The sequence below is a fragment of the Athene cunicularia genome (assembly GCF_003259725.1).
Source record: "Athene cunicularia isolate RWA chromosome 10 unlocalized genomic scaffold, athCun1 chr10_part1, whole genome shotgun sequence".
Classification (NCBI taxonomy): Eukaryota; Metazoa; Chordata; class Aves; order Strigiformes; family Strigidae; genus Athene; species Athene cunicularia.
In genome coordinates, this window is record NW_020799112.1 from 4,290,980 (window position 1) to 4,311,805 (window position 20,826).

The window sequence follows — 20,826 nt, forward strand, 5'->3', positions numbered from 1 at the left end:
CTGCCCTCGGCCCCCGCACCCGGGAGGTTTCCCTACCCCAGCCTGCCGGCACGGCCTCGGGGCTCTGGGGAGGGCGCTGGGCGGGAAGGGGGGTCGCCGCCGTACCTGCTCCGGGACCCAGGGCGGGGAAACGCCTTGTGCTTCACGGGTGGTTTCCCTCCTCTCCCTTGGAAGATAAAACAGCTTCACAGTAAATAGCTAAAGTAGTATGATCTCTCTCTCTCTCTCTCTATATATATATATAGATATAGATACACACACACACACACACACACAGAGTAGATAAATAGGACACGACAGTTGATTAACTGAATACTATTTTTAAAGGATTGCCCATCCCACGTTTGGCAAAGGGAGCTGCTTAGCCATTTCCTAGTTTCAAGTACACCTACCAGTGCTGTTCTTGAAAATTACTTACAAACAGTATTTAAGACACAGATGGTTGCCTTTTCCCTGTATTTTATTGGTTCAGAGCATAAGTGTGAGTTTTACAAAGTCAATGCGTTTCAAGTGAGGAAGCTCAGAAGCAGTACTCAGCAGCCTTAGACAATCTCATGGACAGAACTTTCTCAGACTTCTTCGAAAAAATTCCGTCCTTCATCTAGAACACATACCAGAGCTAGTTTAGTTGCTATGTTGCCTAGAAAAAAAAAAAATAATTAAAGTAACACAGGATTTGCAAACAGCCTTGAAATACCAATTTTCAACTTTAAAAAAATAACCACCATTGACATAATTTGCACTTCACATGTAGTAAGTTGGGTAGGTAAACACTGCACTTTTCTTTAGAGATGAGCGCATTGCTAGTGGTCCAACAAAAGTAGGTACGTGGATGAACTAGTGCTCAAAGTATCACAAATTGTGAATGTACACAGTTGAGAAAGGTGCCAGGTTGGCAGTTCTGGAGCCTGGATTTTCTGTCCCAAGATAAATATGTCCACAGTGGCATTATTTCTTTATGCTGTTCCATAAATGTGTTAAACAAAGTCAGAAAGGTTAGTGAGTACAATGGTAACATTTCCCTGAGATATCAAAACCCATTCTGATACAAGTCCATCGATCTGAGAGACCACTGCCTACTGCAAAGCCTTGGGATACGACTCATAGATACTGCAGACACTCCTCTGGAGTCATGGCATAAGCAGAAAAAGTCACAAGTGCGGTAAGACATCTGAAGTATCTACTCAAGGAAGGTATTTAAGACTAAATAAGGTGAAATTCTCAACACTTGGTCTATGTTTACAGAATTCTTGTTCACTCTGAAGTCAGTACAATGTATTCAGTAGTACAGTTCAAGTTACACATGCTTTCCACAATTCATTAAACATCTTAGTTCTCTGGACAAGGAAAATGCTTGTATCCCACTCAAAACTTAAAACTTTATTTCTCAATAATGCCTCCAAATATCCTCTGTGCTCAGAGGAATTTATGTAATATTTGTTCAAACCAGAAGCTTAGTGCTCATACGGTCTGCTGAAGACAGTAAAAAAATTTTGAAGCAACTACAAAACATCCTAGAGCATAAAAATTCTCTTCAGTTTTACATTCCATTCCATGCCCTTTCTTTAAACCTTTAGAGATGGCAAGGATAACATTATGCAACATAAAAGCTTTATTGATGTAGAAAGATTCTAGTCTTTATTACATTGATGACTTCAGTATAGTGCAAGAATTCTAAAGAGCTGCTAGTCAACCAAGTTAGAAAAAGAATCAATAAGGAAAAAGCCAGTTTACAAGATTATAAAAACTGGATAATTTCTACACACGTACCAACAACTTACCTCTGGTCTACAAGTGTGCACTATTTGTATAGTAATTGCTAGTCTGCAACCAAAAATAGATCCAGGAACTGTAATAAATCACCATTTTTAAGCAGTGCAAGTATGCCTGCTATTTCCTTTTAACAAATGGAGAATGCATATTTTAAAATGTTGTTGGGATGCAGATGCATGCCACTAACTTCTGTGAGAACTGAAGGACTTGCAGAAGTGATTTTAGGACGGATGAGCATCTAGAACTAGTTTGGATCAAGGGGATCTGCAAGATAATGTTTAAACAGCTGGTCCTCAAGCAGGAAAATTTGTCTGCCAGAAGCAGTATAAAAATCCCAAAACACAACAAAGTAAACCAAAACCAACAAATATTAAGGTGTAACAAGAATGTAACTCTAGCCTTCTTTTGCTTAAGGTAAAGAGACAATAGATCCTTTCAGCTAAAATCAGTTTATTAGATGAAGCATGAACTTTAGAAGCTACTTGTTATCCAGGTGTTTCCATTTCTTCCTGGGCATCTCAACTATTAATCTGCTTTTGTCTTGGGTAGACAAAACCATTCTTTCCTTAGGCTGACTAATTTTCATACCAATTACTGCCAAATTTCATACCAGTTACCAACAAACCACAGTAATTTGATAGCAAAGAACTATTGCTAATCTAACAGCTAACAAATACTTTTGTCAAATGCCCCAATATTCAGTGTTGAAGGAAGCCGGACAAAATATTTGCTATATTAACCAATTATATTTATGCCTCGGGTTACCTAACAGTCATACCTTTCATATAACACTGATTTAAAATAACAAAAAAGAAAACGTTAGCAGTTTATGTGAGTAGATAATTTTTAATCAAATTGGAGATTTGTGTCTCATGTTATCTTTACTGGCATTGCTCAGAAGTTACTTTGAAAGGGTATTTCATGACAATAAACATCTGGAAAAATGGTTTCGTTATGAAGCTGAAGGCCACTGAAATCATACTTAGATTTAAGCAATCGCTACAGGAATAGAGTATATTTCAGGAGAAATCTACAGAACTGTCAAGTTGAACAGGCAAAGCCATACAAAAACCCTTGTGGTTTGCCAATGAAGTTAAGCAAAGCTTTACAGACGCAACTCAGCTGTATCGATGCGACAACTAATTTATCAAAAATAGAGTGGAAATACCAACTACATGGAATATTTCATACAAAATACTCCAAATACTTTTCATTATGTAACTTTTATTTGAGACACACATTATTGTAAAAAAGTTCACAGGAATAATAAAACCATTGGAGTGTGAAGTTGGGGTGGTTTTTTTTTAGGGGTTGGGTTTGGTTTTTATGTCTATACACATCAATACACAATTAATGATTAGGTTTACAAGTTAACCACATGACAAGTTCACTTTTATCTGCAGGAACTTTTCACATTATACCTTTATACCAGAGATAAAATGTGCTTAAACACACACAGTAGAACACTTCTATTTCAAAATTAAGCATTTTCTCAAGGACTATACTTTTTATTTTGAATTTAGTAGCTATATAGCATTAAAATAACTGTAATTGAAGTTTTATTTGCAAAAATGTTTGTAAGGCCATAGGAATGCACTAAAATACTTAAAATTCACCAGAAACAAGAAAAATCAATGGAAATCCTGCTTTTGTGGAAGAAAGAAATAAGAGTTTTATTTATAAGAATGATAATGGCATAAGCAGTTCAGTGAATGGAGAGACCTATTATCACCTACAGACCAATCCTTAAGAAGTTTAACATTGCAAAATTTCAATTACATTAATAGATAACCAAATAACAGATGCATTTTCACAAATAACATTTATGCATTTTACATATTATTCATGTACTTTCAATCATTATCCATTCACAATATTGTAATGTGATATGTATATTCAAGACTCCTTTATTCACTTGTGAAAATGATCCACTTAATTCACTTGACTTCAGCAGACTAGTATGGGAAAAGATACTTACAAGATAAAAGCTATCTGTAATAATAACTCCAGGTCTAAAAAGTCAATTAGCATTTCTGAGACTGTCCCCCAAATAGAAGAGTGATCTGCATTAAGTTTCATGAGTGGTTTAAGCTTTAGCAATAAGAGAACTTCCAGACAGTAAGTAAATCAAATATTCTATATACACTCAACAAAAACTTCTTGTGCATGTTTTGCTGAGGACAGACTGAAAGCTCAAATCGCAAAGCACTGAGACCAGTTTATTTTTTGTTTGGCTTTTTTTTTTTTTTAAAAAAAACAACATTTAGAAAAATATTGGTCAAGATATAGTGCACAAACATGGGGCTAAGGAAAAGATTTAGTAAAACTCCATAGCATAAGCAGCATTTTTGTTTTATCAAAATCCACCAGAAAGTGTCTGCCTTTCCTGAAAGGTTAATGGCAATTTCTGGAACAAAACAGAAATACACTTGCTGCTTAATGAATTATAGTTATATGACTTTCATTCTAATGGACATTAGAATACTAACTGGTCAACTGAGGTATAGTTAAGAGTCCTTCAAAATTTAGATTATATAATCTTGAGCATAGTAGCAACAGAGACTGCACAAAACAATCATAGTGATATTAGAAAAGCCTATAGTACCCAGCATCTGATGCGTAGGCAGAACATACCATTTATCACCACCCGCTTGTCTAAAGGAAAATACAGCTAAAAAAATTCCCAGTAAAACATACAGCTGATTTGCATGCTAAGATACAGCACATTTTTCAATGTCTGACAAGGCAGACTGTACACAGAAAGAGGTCTATACTGACTAAAAGTTAGCACACCAATAAAGTGCAGCCACTCAGCCATTTAATACTGCTGGAGAAGGGTAGGGGCAAAACAACAAAGAAAGAGAGAAATCTGCATTTTACCTTATCCATAAGACCACATGAAATTAGAATTCTTCAGTTTCAGCAGGGGACAACAAAATTGCATTAAATTCTTCTACAAATAGAAAAAGATGAACTTTACATGAACATTAAGCAAAGTGAAATATTTACTGCATTATTTTATCATGCATAAAGTGAATTTCCTATGGTCTTACCTCACATTTATGTACAGTTTAGCACAGCTAAATGTAAGAAAATAGCAAGTTTTTTTTCTCCCCCCCATACAGAGCAGATACCCCAATTTGCTGCTGCTTCAAGAAGCACTTCATAGACTCTACTACTTACAGGCTCTTTCAAAGGGAAGATCATGGAGACCAATATTGAATGAACATTAAACCACAGAGTGAAGACAGAAAAAACAATACAGAGCATTCTGTAAACGGTGCCAAACACAGAACATGTCAGTTTTGGTTTGCAGACAACCCCTGAGATAAAAATCAAAGTATTACGACACCAAATAAGTCAGAGGTAAATTACTGAAAATAAACAACATTCATAATTGGTGTCACAACACTTTCTGTATAGAAGCACTTTTTTTTAACCATACAGAAAACATTAACTGCTTTAGCCTGTCCGAGAAACACATCAAGGGTAGACAACAGAACAGTTAGGGTTGCTTTGTTTTTCCACTAAACCTTGTTGCCATGAAATTTTTTCTGTTTTAGTGCAGCAACAGCAGTTCATGAGATTCACCATCTAGTCACAATAACTATTTCTATTAACCTACGTGTGGGGACAGGTTGATAACCACTTAAAACTTTATGGAACCAGCTACCAATATTAAACCTTTTAAAATCAAAAGCCTTTAAATCTAATACTATTGGCCTGTTCACTTTAAAAATATTTACAACAGACCCAGAGATGACCAATTCAGTACCTGACACCACAAAATGAAGCAGTTATCTGTGGAAACAACCAAATTGCTGTTTACAACTCTAAGACAATATAGTGAAGCAAAAGCAAGCACGTCAGACGTTAACTTTGACAATGACAGAATGCACCTATCCCCTAATAACAAACATGCTGGGCACAAACTCGTAGTTAAAGCTTACAATGGTCCAAGTTTGGCACATCAACAGAACTAAGCACCTGTTTTAATCGCTCATTGAGGAAATTTTTCAGAAGACAATAAAAAAGTAGTAGAACAAAGACTAGGTTATACAATGCTCAGTTGAGTAAAAAAGGCAACTACGTTTCAACTCCGCTTCTAACAGTCTAGGTCACCGTACCAGTTTTTGATGAAAAAAGAATTTAACTGCTTGAGCAGACCAAAGAGGGCTTCACACATTCAGCGTTAACTGTATAACTAGTAGTACATTATAGCCCTAATGTGACCATTTCCTTAGTGCCAGAACTTGACAAACTTTAGCAACTGCACAGGAAGCTAGTTTTTGGACACCTCTGTTGTTAAGGGTGGATGCCTAAACATATTAACAAACTATCCTTAGAATTACAATAGAAATGGAAGTCACCTTTAGAAGCAGTCATTTCTGAACAAATGAATCCACAGGAGGTTACTCAAAACTCATGCAATTCAGCCACTTAAGTGATAGTGATGAGGCCAATTTGTGACGATGATTTCAACTCCAGAGTGTACTTCCTCATCAGAAAAAAAAAAAAAAAAGGTGCAGACAGTCTGAGCTAACAAAGGGAAGTTAAGTGAGGAAAGACACTGTGTTTATTCAGATAACTGAAAAGGTGCATCTGTGAATCAGACAGTGACTGGCAATTCAGAACACAACTTTGCTAAGTCTGGTAAAGAAAGAAAAGCAACATACTACATTCAGAATAGAAGCCATAGCTTCTGCATGAACAGATTTGTGCATTTAAAGAACAAAAACCATAAAAATTGTTAAATGCCAATTGTTACAGTAATTCTTATCACTAGAGTGTCAACATCCATACTGCAGTCATGGCCACACAGAAAATAATGGAAGCGAGACTTAATTTTTCCCCTGGCTCTTCTGCTTGAAAATAAATTTGTTTAAAAAAGAGAAAGAAAATCCTGCACAAATCTGTTAAGAATCTTACTTACAAATCAAACTGTGCAAATACAAATGTAAGATTGTGCTGTAACAGGCAGTAAGAGGCCAATATGGATGTGCAAAGTTAAAAGAAACATAGCAGCTTTTGCAACAGGCAATAAAACAGAAAGTCAAAAAGGAAAACAAAGTTAACTCTTGCATTTGTGTCTCCACTTCATAGCTTCCATATCTGAGAAAGAAGAGCCTGACAGGTCAATAGGCTTAGTGAGCAAAATCCACTTGGTATTTTGTGTATCGCAGTCTACGTTCAATGGAGCTCTCAGCAGCAGCTTGGTGGTATTATTTCTGAGGCTTTGTGACCCTGTGCTTTCAAAGAAGCAGAAAAGGTTCTAAGTGTGCTGCAGTCTATCATTAGAAGTTCATCAAAGTAGCGTGCATCGAAAGAAGCTGCTCTTCTTAGATCGATTTTCTGTTATTTTTACTGGCCCACCTGCCCCTGATGAACTGTTGTCATTCTGAAAGAAAAAAAGAGTATCAACATCATAAAATGCAGGGAAAAAAAGTTTAGCTTTCCTAGTTTCCCTCCCCACTCCCCACCCTCGCATAGCAATAACCAGAGCAGAGGTTTGTTGCAACTTAAGCTCTGCAATTATCCAGACTCTGTTAATCACTCAGTAAAACTGCCTATTTTAAAAAGAAACATTTATTCAACAATCCAGATCTCAAGTACTAGCTGAAGGAGTGACTACCTAATCTGATGTTTAATAAAGCAAGGATCACACTGTTACATTTCATTAGAACACATCCGTTTCAGGCTGCCCAGTGTTAATCTTCATGCAAAATAAAGAACAATTACACACCAATGTGTAATAAAGTGTGATAAAGCACTGTTTACTCAAATTTGATCTAGCAATCCCCAGGAGTTTTTTGGTAGGGCTACTACTCAGCCAATTATTATAGCAGTCATTTCAATATATCTAGTTTGTACACCAATTGGAAATACAAACCATTTTTCTGTTGAGCTTTGTCATAATGTCCCGTGCAAGCGTGAAAAATGCCTGGTGAGGAGCAGAAATTAAAAAAAAAAAAGAAAATGTTAGTCCCAAGACACATTAAAGATAAGACAGATATGGAATAGCCAGACACATTAACAATACAGTATTATGTAGGCCACTACTAGCACTTCAAGTTGCAAGGCACTCTGTGTACAATAGCTGTTGACTTAAAACTGCAATAAACACACTTTAGAAGAAAAAACCTATTTATTTTTAGTCTCCATCCCTCCAATCTTTGAAGCAAGACTTTCTCATCACACACCTCTTGAGGGGAAAAAAAAGTCTGCTGAAGGGAAGGATGCATACACTAATACTTTTTTTTTTTTTTTTTGCCAAACTGTACTGTGCATTGCAACTAGAAACTCAGAGGTTTGATGATGGCATGCCTAGAAATTCACATTAAGGTTAGCCTGCTTTCTGTCCTCCAAGTTTTGCTCCTGGGCTATCTATAATGTTATTTATGCTTCCAACATCCCTATTAAAAAACAAAACCAACCAATAAAAAAAAAATAAAAAAAAAAAAAAATCACTCTGGCAAATCTCAGCATCTTACACTTCAATGTCTGAAGAAGCAAAGAAACTTTTGTAGCAGAAAAATTCTGCAATTCTCCAGAAGCAAAGAAAAGCAAGATTGTATCTGGAGATACAAGGACAGTTCCCAGATGTAAAAAACTGTAAACATTTCCCCTCTCATTATTTGGAATACATCCAAAGACAAGACACTCATTTAATGCAAATAAATTACAATAAATAAATTAATTCATTTCTGATCACTAGAATATCAGAACTGTCATTTCCCACAAGTAAAGCATTTGGTGGAAAGAAGACTAAATCATTACTCGATGAATGCCTACACCAGCTGCATTTTTTAATGCTTTCTTCACTAGTCATGTGACAATTTTAAAAAAATTCTCAGCCAAGTAGTTTGGAGTACCACAAACTAGTGTTGCACATTTTAATGACCTAGAGGACTTAAAATGAAATTGCAGGGCATGTCATGAAAGCAAGTCAACCATCTGGCAGAACTAATGAAGACGACAGGTACTTTTTATTAGGAGACTATTGCCATCAACCATTGGTATTAGCTGCTAATGTTCACACTTCCATCGTCTGCTTTAAGAATCATGACACCATAAAAATCAGGTCAAGCTCTATTCCAGATGCAGCCCAATGCAAATAAATCCATTCTAACTACACTGTGTAACAATCATCCTGCAATTAGAAAAAATTGCTTGGCTGGCATGGCGCTAGTCATATTATTTTAAAATATCAATCTCTTTAGTTTCTAGTTAACTTCTTAGCTGTATGATGGGAATTAAGTACGTGTTTGGAGAACTCTTAAAAGGTATCCCATCAGTACACGTTGAAAGGCTTTTAGATGATGAGGTCCAAGAACAACATTTAAGAACAAATCTGCCTTATCTGACTGAATGAATCTTAATGTAACTGCCTTTTGGTATCATATTTTCTTGTCCACACTTTTCATAGAGTTAAGATCCTTCCCTCACCCTCCCTGAGATAACAAGAGTGATTCATAGTAAGATAGACTGGAGTTGAGCCACTCTTCCTTCCGATTCTATTTCCTTAGGCTCTTATAAATAGGGATCTTGTGTTTTTAGCACAAAATTTATTTATTTGCAGGAAAACAGACTGCAAATCTATAGATAATTATAAACCACCTCCCTCCTCTAACATCAGCTTATGACAGCGTATGCTAACCTTCCAGTCTCAACTGCATAGCACATATTTAGTAGTAACCGGAAAGCTCCTTGACACAGCAGCAAGTTATTCTGCAAGTACAAAAATCTTGAATCCAATTTCCTGCACAAAGCATTGTTTTAAAATTACACCTATTCCCTGTCCAAAAGCACTTACAATTTAAGTAGCAAGGCACAGAAATCTAAACCCTTTGCTACAATACTAGTAACCACTCTATTAACACCCATTTAAGCAAACATTTCAGACATTACCAGAAAATGAGAAATGCTGGATTTTACAGTACCTATCTAAATATAACAAGATTGGTGACCCAGAAGCACAGCTGGGACTTCAGGTCCCGGATCAGAAGAGAAAGCCCACAAGATATGAAACATGCCTCCACAGTCATAGTTCAAGAAACACACCTAAGCATAGCACCCATCTCTTACCTCTTCCACATTTATGCTGGATTTTGCACTTGTCTCCAAAAATTTGATTCCATAATCAATTGCTAACTGGAAAAGAGGTTAAAGTTTTTCAGTTTTTGATGTTCCTTTGTAAAAGGAATATTTTACATAGGTTTCTAACAGAATGGATGCTGTATGCTGCAGCAAACTTTAAAAACAAAACCAAACAAGCTTCATTTCTGCTTTTCTCCTGCAAAAACATTAGTTACTGGACAATCAGACAAATTATTACAATAGGCCATACCCTCACATAAATTCAAAACCAAGGAAAAGATTAACTACTCATAAAAAGATTTATTTAGGAACTAAAAGAACATTAAGAAAGCATCTTCACTGACATGGATTTATGGACCAGATAAATACATATAATCATCCTGTAAACTGCGTTACTAGCAAATACACTATTTTAGCTGTGTACCTGACAGATAATATAGAATTCTTTCTTGCTTGTTCGTTCTGCAGAACAACTAATTACTCAAGCTTTAATAACAGCACTTATGACAAGAGTAAGTAAGCACCATGGTGAACTGAATACAACACAATCAAACTATATACAAAGCTATAATATTGAGATTTAGAATACTTCAGGCTATAGCAAAGGCCAACATTCTTTAAAGGATCTTCCTCTCAAGACAATAGTACTATTAAGTTTATTAAAACTTGAAGACAATCAAATGCTATTTAAAAGCAAAAACCCAAAACCTGGCATCCTAAAATATACATAAGTTTCTGAAACAAGAGGCTTGAGGCCCATTTTCTCTCACATGCCTAAAACATACCAAATACCTAGCAGCCAAAATCCTAAGTGAGGTTTTAAATAAGGTAAATCACCAAAACTTACCTTCTCCCCTTTTTCTTTTGAGACTTGTCTTTTTTCGTTCATATCACATTTGTTACCCAAGATCATTCTTTCTACATCTGAAGAGGCATGCTGAAAGAATAAAAAGTAATTTCTCAGAAAGTGCATCACTATTTAAAAGAAACTTATGTGTCTCCATCATCCACAAATTAATGTTTTATTTTTAAAAAGTTATTTAATGTGAAGGCATTACAGAGAAGGACACTGACTTTTGAAACAGGCAATTTAATATATAAATATTCAGATAAGTTGAAATTAATACTCTTATAAATTTCCCTGAGTATTATTACAGATCAAATATAGTACCATGAGCTCTATACCAGGTTGTGCACATGCAAAAGCATTTGGCTATTCTAGAAATGTAATGGTACACACTTTACTTCAAAATGGTGCACGGATGTCTTAGGTATTTGGTTGGAGTATCATTCTTTAATATATTTGCATTTTAAAAATAGATTATTGATAAAATACTTTTAAAGTAATAATCACTTCAGCAAGCTAACTTTTCTAGCCCAGTCACTATTGGATCAAATTGGTTGCTAATACAGGAATTTTGCTTAAGAGCCAAAGAAGAATACTAAAGAAAAGTCCATGGATTTTATGTTTAAGGAAAAAAAACAAACCACAGTAAGATTGTTAGCTAACTACAGCTTCACTAAAATTAAGGTTGCTCCTCTAACTTCATAATGACCTATCCCTACCTGACAGCATGTCTCACTAAATAATTTAAAATAAGTTAACAGGAAGGAAGCTTACCTAACACCAAATGAAAAGGTCAAAAAATCTCTAAATCAGACAAGCACACAACAGTAACAGCTGAAATTAGACAGATCTGTCATCATCTTAGTGAAAGGCAGACACCCTAAGATCTTGCTCTTTCCCAGAATTCCTTAGACACACACAAAAGCAAAAAAAGAACGAAGTCCTATAATACCAACAGTTCTGACACACTTCTTGCTTACTTTTTAAACTTTTCTACCTTCTATCCCTACACAAACAAGATAAAATTCTCCCCATTAATAACCACTGTTGCATTCACTGCACAGTTTGACTTAGCTCTGAGTGTTGGCTACTATAATGAAAGTGAATAATTACTTTATTATTATTTGTCCCAGGAAAATCATAAGATGGAATGAGTAAAAAGTACTTTCCAAAGCACCTACCTCCTCTATGTTTCTTATCCAGTTTTTTATATTGTCAAAAGACTTTTCATTTGTGATGTCATACACCAGCATAATTCCCTGAGTAAAATTAAGAAAAATCTAGTTAGATGAGCTAGCACTACTGGTTGACTTTTGATGTATGCTGTTGGTTTGCTTATATTTGTAAGAAATTCAATATACAATTTATGCACCTATAATCCTTTCTCAAAGCATTATACCATTGCTGAGAATTTACCCAAAATAATATTATTTAACATCTTTTGCCACTGTTAGAGGTCAAACACACAACCTAAATGAAGTTTTAAATTATTAGCCTATAGTCAGGAAAAGTTCAGAAATTCTACTACAACAGTAACCAGGACCCTATTGTTAAAGTCGACTTTAGAAGCAGCAGCTTTAAGCAGTCAAAGATGACAAACCTGTGAGATCCAATCTGCTGGGGCCTGTAGATATTTTCAGCAAAGCTGACACTAGGTGCTCTCCCAGAAGCTTTAGCTCTTTCAGACAGTTGTGTACATGTCCTAAAGTGGGCTCTCAACAATTAGCAAAGCATGGGAAACCACACAACAGCTGCATTAAGGACAGATTGCCAGGTTCACCTCCATTCCTTATAGGACAAAGAAAAATCCTTGGCCATGGACTGGGAAGTGGGTAGAAGACCATGCCACTGCCAAAACCTTTTTAAGGACTAGAAAGCTCTAACACAGAGCCACAACCATTACTATTTCTCCCCACCTGTATTCTGTAACAGTGGAGTTATTTGGACCCACAGCCAGCCAATGAATGGAATGAATCTATTCATACAAAGCAGTAGTACATACAAAACATGTAGTAGTAGCAGCATAGCTAGTAATCAGCAAGTCAAAATTAACAGTGTCCCAACATAAAGTATCTCAAATCATAGCATTAAGAACCATTACAAGCAGTTTGCCATAGAGTGCAGGCTCTAAGGCAGTTATTTTTGACTTGAAGTCATTCTTAATGGAAGAAAAGTAACAGTAGCTTTTCTAGGTGATTGTCTTTCTAGCCCAGATTTTGCATTTGCTGACTGAAAAGCAATTCCGTGAAATACACTTTTATCATTAAAATAATTCATTACCTATTTTTCAAACATTTCAAATGTTTAAATGGGTTGATCACATTTTAAAAAACCTGTGTGATTAAAGCTTGGCAACTTAGCTTCTTACAATCTGCAGAAAATTATATTTAACAAGATAATAAGGCTTGAAGTTTCATCATAAAAACAAGACTAGACAAAGTACCAGCAGGTTTAACAATAAAAAAAACCCCACAAGACACACAAAACCCACAATCAAACCACAAACTTTATTCCCCACATCTCAAGCCACAATTATCGGATCGTCTCCAGTTCTTCAGTTGCAGACTTACATGATATAACCTTAAGAACAGTAAACCAGTTACACTAGCTGTGCCTAATTTTTTTTTCCAGCGAGAGCACTCACCATGGCTCCTCTGTAGTAAGCTGTTGTGATTGTGCGGAATCTCTCCTGGCCTGCGGTATCCCTAAAATTCAGTGAAAACAAGTATTTGTTGGTGCTGATCTTTACACTCTTCCATACTTAGACATGTCTTTTTAAACAGAATAACAACGTATTGATAACCACTCCTTAAGAAAAAATACCATTTAGAAGCTGTTTCCACAAGTTTCTTCAGCCCTTACCTCACTCCCAAGCTATCCTACTTATATCAGTGCTTATAGCAGCACCATAAATATGGCACAAAATCATTTAAATTTTAATGCGAGCAATAAAACTCAGGACTACACAGCCTTCCCTAGAATATTTTAAAAAGGCAACTGATGCATCCACATCCTGCATTAAACAAAAATTAAAACATGCAGCAGTAAAATATTTTAGGACAGTGCATTTTCATGTACAGTTAGCTATTAAAATCAGCCACTACACCTTAGTGTGCTGATTATTTTATCCTAGATGACTTCAAAGCAGTATCTGTCTGTGAGTAAACAGGACCACCAAAGTGTCTGGCTACTAGTCACACCTACAGGGAGCTCAACCCCAAAGACCTGACAGAAAAGCAGCTTTTTGACTTACATTACAGACAGAAAATTTGTACAAAGCACTTCTGGCACTTCACTTCCTTACTCACAAGAATTCTGGCTCACATGCAAGTATCAGAACTGTCTTTGCTAGAACTTGAAATATCAGCAAGAGCCTTACATTTACCAGTAGCATTTTAAGAGTTTGGCATGAGTAATAATGCTACTCCACAAATACTCATCTGCTGCTAATCAGGAGGCTCAGTCTCTACCAACCTACCATGCAAGGAATGGGAGCATTATCACTCACCTGTGCCTCAGCGAGCACAACTAGGCATCAAAGTATCAGCGGAGATTACATTTTATTAGGTTGCATATTTTAGTTTACAGATAGGGAGTTAATAACTTCTCTTCCACATGGAATAGCTAAAAGCACAGTTAAGAGGACAGCTTTTGATAAAATGGGAAGCTGCTGTAATATTCGTATGCAAACAGGCTATTTCCTGTGCTGCAGAAGCAGAACCACTCCAAAAGCAAGCTAGAAGAAAGCGTTAAACTTTATGGACAGTCAATGAATAAAAGGTATGAAGCTTCTGGTAGACCCAGGTTTAAAAGCTATGCAATATTCCTGCTCAAAGATTAATTCAATACTCACTGGAAACTTAAATTACTTTGGAATACTTACCATATTTGTAGCTTGATTTTCTTTCCATCTAATTCTATTGTTCTGATCTTAAAGTCGATTCCTGCCAGAGAAAGAGATACTCTAAGTTTTGCAATAAATTAAAAGATGGGGTTTTCTTGTCAAAAGTTTCCTTTTAACAATTTGCTAAGAGCAAACTTAGGCAAGAGAATTATTCTGAAATTGTCATTTCTTCCAAACCCTAGGAAGTGCTGAGGATGCACAAAGGTTTTCAGCTGCATCCAACATGTCAAGGATAAATTATTCTGCACAATGGAAATGGATCAAACTCATACTCACTACTAGAGTTAGTCAAGATTATGAGAGGAAGATCTAATCTAAAAATTCTCCCATTTTACACTGATAAGGTCACTAGTTTGAATGTATATTTTTCTCAACTTTTGACTAGTCTCTGCAGTTCAAGTCAATTCCCTAGAACCTCTGCTGGCTCTGAGGAAAAAAATACATACTATGATCCCTTAGTTCCCTTTTAAAACTGGCATCTACTTTTGAAAACTGATGTTTAATACAATCTAATCAGATGTCACAGTAAATGGTCAAGCATCACAGGAGATAAAAGCTATACACATAGTTACTGAAGGTGGCTGAAATAGATCATGCATGGAACTTTTTCAAGAACACCATTAGGAGTAACAAATTTTCCAGGAACCTCCAAGAGGTATCAATCAAACACTTCTCCCCTTTCCCCCCTTACATATGGTACCCATCAGTTCTGAGACTGATTTTGAAGACAGATTTTAAGCCACGGGTAAAAAAAGAATTAATTCAGAAGCACTTGATGTCTTCTAAGGTTTAGAGGGATCAAATGGATCTATGAACCAAAGCCAAGATTTCCAAACAGACTCGCCTTTACCCTAAGGCTATTTTAACTTTTGCATCTCTAAACCTGTACTATAACATAGCCCAAGCTGAGACTGCTCAAGTCCCACTACATGACAGTCAGATTTTTGAATCCCAGGACAGCCATCCCCCACGTACCTCCCTACTAACCTGTTGTAAAACTAACAGCCCATTTCTTTCTTCACTGAATCTTAGTTACTTGATATTTAGTCATAGTTTATAAAAGACGGGGGTGGGGGTTAGGTTATTTTATTTATTCAATTTATTCTTTCTTCAAATGTAATTTAAGGGACAATTATCAAGAGTCTCTTAATTGGGAAAATGCTGTTTCTAGTTTTCATCCATCACTTAGGAAGCTATGGGATTTTTTAATACCCTACAGTAGCATTTGAATATGAAATACAGACATTCATTTAACTATTTGACTTTCATTCTTCTTGCATGCGATATTAATATTTTAATATACTGAAAATACCAAGTTTCAGCCACTTAATCTTGATGTGCTATGGATATGTAGTTTAGCCCATTCATTACAATACAAATTATGAGCAGAAATACCACATCAGCACTTTTCACAGCATACAAAATTAATTGCGTTAATTTAAAATGCTATGAGTACTGCTACAATTGCAGTTTCCCAAGATTCACTAGTAGATTTATAAGCAAAAAGATACTTTAATTAATTCTCATTCTTCTAAAAATGACATAAGAACTATGTACACTTTTAAAAAATCCTCATTATATGTAACAAGTTTAGCAAGGGTTTTCATTTTACTTTTGATAGGAGTTCATGTCTCCCTTGTAAAGATTTTTCTCCTAACTAGGTGCAAAACCTGCTGAAATCACAGGTAATTGTATCCAGGTCTGCAAACAAATGATCTTTGCTCTGAATAGATTTTCTTTTGGCCTCAAAGGTTATAAAGCACAGATTGTTCTGGAAAGGGTATTGTATCATGGACAACAGCAAATTAAATCAGTTTTAAAAGCTCCTTTGTGTCTAAGCCTGAAGTCTTAGAATTAAGTATAAAAACTATCAGGGAAAACTAGGTTCAGAGACTACTGTGGTTTAAAAATAATTTTGTATGTACTGTCAACTACTAAAGCTAAGACCCAACAGCATGAACAGTGGAAGGCCCCTGTAGGGACGGTTTTCTGAGAAAGCCAGCCAACACTGCAGTTTGACATCTACGTGCACCAACCCATGTCTTGCACAGACTGATTTCTTGTAGTCATTTAACTTGCAGCACCAATATGATGTATACAATAACTCCTTTGAGCACCTCTAAAACTCAGGATCTGCATAAAAAACATCTTCTCAGAACTTAAGATTTCTAGTAAGAACTTCACCAAAATTCTCAAATAAAGATGAATTTCAAAGCTAAAAGAACAATAAAGGGGAAGGCCATAAACACCTGTTATGATATTAAGGAGTTTAACAAATGCAACTGCAACTTTTTAGAGACTAAAATGAACTAGAAACTTGTGTTTCTTTTGTTGTTTCACTTCAGTAACAGGAAGTGGTGAGCTGCAAACATTTGTAGAGCAAGCCTGGTGACATGTGCTACCACTTCCTGCCAAGCACACTTTCATAGCTAAGCACAAGGAACGTTTTGGTTACAGTTAAATTTAAATTATGCCATGTAAAACACTACAATGACTATAGCATTTCAAAAGTAATTATTGACAGAAAGTTGCCTTTATCAATGAATTCTTAGTTTGCACAGTCACACACTGGGATACAGAAGTCTGAAAAGATACTCGGGTCTAAACAAAGAAGAGCCTCATTCACAAATGAGAAAGTTTGACTGCAAAGGATCACACAGCTTTCACAGTTTTAAGACAGTATGCAATGGTGTTCTCTCCAGTAAGGAGAAAAAGCCCAGAAACATTTGGATGTCCATCTGAAGTTGTTTCAGAAGCTTTTAGAAAACACAGAACTAGATTAATTCTTCAAATGCAAATGCTAACAGAATTATTTTTAACTGCTAAAGCAGTTTCCACACAGAAGTCTGACACACTGGTGTCTACTCAGCAAGCCAATACACATTAGATATGGATACAAGATCATCTGTTGCAGGAATCACAAGTTTGCATTTGCAAAGATGAAGTCCAAGTTGAGACCCAAACTATGCATTAGCTAGGACTGTAATTGCTTGCATTTCCTTTGCACCATGGGGTAAAAGCAGCTGAGGGCTTGTTGTTCTTCAAAATCTCTCTCAGAGCCTTTTGGCCAGGCTACTACAGGCCAGGGATGCATCCTCTCTCCTCTCAAAATGAGGGTATTTTCTCCCATAGCTTCCAACAAAATTCTGTCAAAGAAAACACTAAGCAGAGAAATCTGCACACTACGAAAAAGTCAGTGTCTCTAGTGCCACACAAAGACTTACACTAAAAACCATGAGAGCTACACCGTATTTACCTTGTATTGCTGTGCAAAACTAAAATTTCACCAGCTAGAGTGTATGGTTGTCCAACACCACTTAGTCAAGTATCAGAGGCCAGGGAGACCGGCCTCACCTGGGCCTCTTTTGGTTCAAGCCAAGAAGTCACATTCATCTCATACACTGTGCTCTTCTGCCACTACCTCTTCCACCACTTTGCTCCCTAGCTACATGTTCCTTCTTATTCTAGCCAGCCTAAGCAGATTCTACCCGTAATTAAGCTGTAATGCAATCATTTTTAAAAGCCACTGGGAAACGTTCCAAAGAGTTGCATTACAATACAAAATACACAAGACTGCCCAGCAGTACATATTGAAAGGTTCCTCTTCCAGCTTTAGCACCAATGGTTTTCTACTACAAATCTTAACAGAACTAGTCTGATGCAATTCTTACAGGAACGTAAGGGCAAACAGAGCAGAGATGCTGAAACAGTTCAGTTTGCTACTTTAGTTTTCAGAACAGTAGCTTACTCCTAAGGCATAACTTACTTTTTTGTTCTACCCTCATCAGTAATTTTAACCCTGTAGTCATCAGAGCTAGTATCTCACGTTTTTCAGCATTACAGAAGCAGTTTCAGGTAGGTCTCTACTACTTTTCCCTACATAGTACCACTGTTCAGACACAGATGGTCTTTTTTCTTCTTTTAAATAAAATTGCTGTTGCAGAAAATGCTACAGCACAAAGAAATCAACCCAAACTATTCTGGCTGGAGCAAGTGAACAGTTAGAACAGTAGCAGTAAATACTTCCTTGAAGGTAAAGGCTTCTCTCATCTTCAGTCTGCTTAGCAAGAAGGCACCAGAAGGGCCATGTTATTGAATAGTACAAATAGTGAAAGAAACACGTACAAATTAATGTAAAAAAAAAAATAAATCATTTAGTAGCCACTGGCAAGCAAATATTAGAATTCTTAATATTTACCTGTATTACAGAATTAACCAGTATTTTAAGTTAATTTGTCATGTGACTCAACATTAGTTTGCAGCAGCTGGACCTTACATGTGAGAAAGCTGTTATGATCAAACAACAATTCCTGCTGATTTTAACCTTAGTTGATTTAATAGGTTTCCATTTCTCTAAGTCCATAGAGTCTGCATATTTAATAACACTTTTTTCTGGTGCAGCTGTAGCAAGAAATCAGTCAGAAAACCAAACATCAATCTCTGATAGTGTTCACTAGCCTGTTTACCTACCACAATAGAGTATTTCTCAATCTCTGGCAAAGCAATACTTTTCAAATAAAGTTAGTACTCAATGTACTACCATTTTAGGTGGCTTAGATGTTTTCTGTTTGGTTCTTTTTTTAAATATACAAGCCAAGGGAATTTTAAAAAGTGATTAAACACCAAAAACTGGCAGAGCAGCTGTGAAAAAATTTAATACCCCATTTTCTTGCTAGGAGTCTCATTTTAGACCCATCTATCAAAGAATGTAGAAGATGCACCACGGTATCAGATCTGGTTTAATCATACTACAAATTAAGAGATGTTTTGCATGACTTGCAGACAGTAAAAACATCACCCTCTTAAACAAGTTATATTCCTACACCCTCTTAAGTTATATTCCTACTTATCTAACTCTTACCTTACTCTTTAAGTAAGAATAGAAAAAGTAAAATTAAATGTAAACAAAAGATTTTTCCAATGGGAGTCCCTGATAAACAGAAACTTTGTGACGCTTATCACCATTGGACATAGATCACAATAAAAAGGAACTCATTACAAGATGGGGAAAGATGCAAAGATACAAAGTCTCATCACCGTTTTGAGCAATACAGCACCAGAACAACAGGAATTTATGTATCAACTTTCAAGCTGAGCTTGCTCAAACTTGATAGCATTGATCCTTCCTACTCAACTGTGTTTATATGTGGTGTTGTGGGAGGAATGATTTTTTTCAACGGGCAGAACTAGATAAGGAGAGGTTTACAACTTCTTTGCTGCAAGACACAACACACAAGAGTCTTCAAGCTATAGAGAAGGAAAGCATTTTTTTACAGTCACTCAGAGTTAAGGCTGAATTAAAAGCAACTTTGAAATGAGCACGCAGATTTGTAACCTACCTTCAAAAAAAGGAAGTGAAAAGAGGCACCTAACTGAATCAATTGGCTTCTGGGAGAGAATTACTTGGAAAAATCTTCTCCCTACAGGCTTTGCTTCTTGTGAACAGCAAGCGATCAAGTTGCACAGACAAACATAGTAAGCAGAAGTACTTCTATATCACAGCTGTAACAGCTGGTATTGTTCTGCTGATTCTCCAAAGGAGGGGTTTGAATTTGAGAGCACTGTCACCAGCCTGTCATCTCCAAGACACTGTAGCAGTACGTGTTTCAGAATCAACTGCTTCCAGTGCATTTGCTTCTTGTTATATTCTGAAGAGTTGTAAGGAATCAGTACCAAAGGACACCCAAGTGTTTATTTACACACCTCACACCACAAGATGACAGACATGCAGATATCAGCACTGATCACACACACAAGCTTTATGTGGACACACATGAACAGAGCTGAAGAGTTTCAACATCTTCCATGCAGATTCCAATTCTATATGCATCCAACTGCTAGGGGACATCAGTTTGTTTCGATAGATTCTCCCCACACGCTTAACCAGGGATTACTATTCTTTTGTTCTCAGCAGCAGGTATTGCAGGGTTTGGATTAAATACACTTTTATTTTTAAGGGAATATTTTCTTGCACTATATCAGTAAACTGTCTCAATCTATAAGGGTAGATAAATGAAGCCTCAGAAATTTGTTTCTGTATTAGATCTTTCTCAAAGAATTTCAGTAAACATAATAGGCAATCAAGTAAAACACAAAATCAGTGTAAAAGGCAGGGTGGGGAACACTTGCAACAGTGTGTCATACAGCCTCCTGCAAAAGAACAAAGTCTAATCGTTTTGAACTTGAACGTTTGGCTTTAGTCCCT

General features: G+C 36.3%; 1 protein-coding gene across 3 annotated transcripts; it reads right to left on the minus strand.

Annotated features, from left to right (window-relative positions):
- Window positions 1–448: 448 nt before the first annotated feature.
- On the minus strand, window positions 449–14,680 carry RAB8B (RAB8B, member RAS oncogene family). Of its 3 annotated transcripts, XM_026856166.1 has the most exons (9): window positions 14,601–14,676; window positions 13,362–13,422; window positions 11,899–11,976; window positions 10,718–10,807; window positions 9,859–9,924; window positions 7,664–7,714; window positions 7,147–7,171; window positions 4,654–4,726; window positions 449–640 (listed from the first exon to the last, which is right to left on the minus strand). In XM_026856166.1, the coding sequence occupies exons 2-8, from the start codon at window positions 13,362–13,364 to the stop codon at window positions 4,677–4,679; spliced, it is 363 nt and encodes a 120-aa protein (XP_026711967.1). In that variant the 5' UTR covers window positions 13,365–13,422; window positions 14,601–14,676; the 3' UTR covers window positions 449–640; window positions 4,654–4,676. The 3 variants fall into 3 exon arrangements, with proteins under 3 accessions (XP_026711967.1, XP_026711966.1, XP_026711965.1); XM_026856165.1 differs by lacking the exon at window positions 449–640 and having other exon boundaries at window positions 2,980–4,726; window positions 14,601–14,675; XM_026856164.1 differs by lacking the exon at window positions 449–640 and having other exon boundaries at window positions 2,980–7,171; window positions 14,601–14,680.
- Window positions 14,681–20,826: the final 6,146 nt, after the last annotated feature.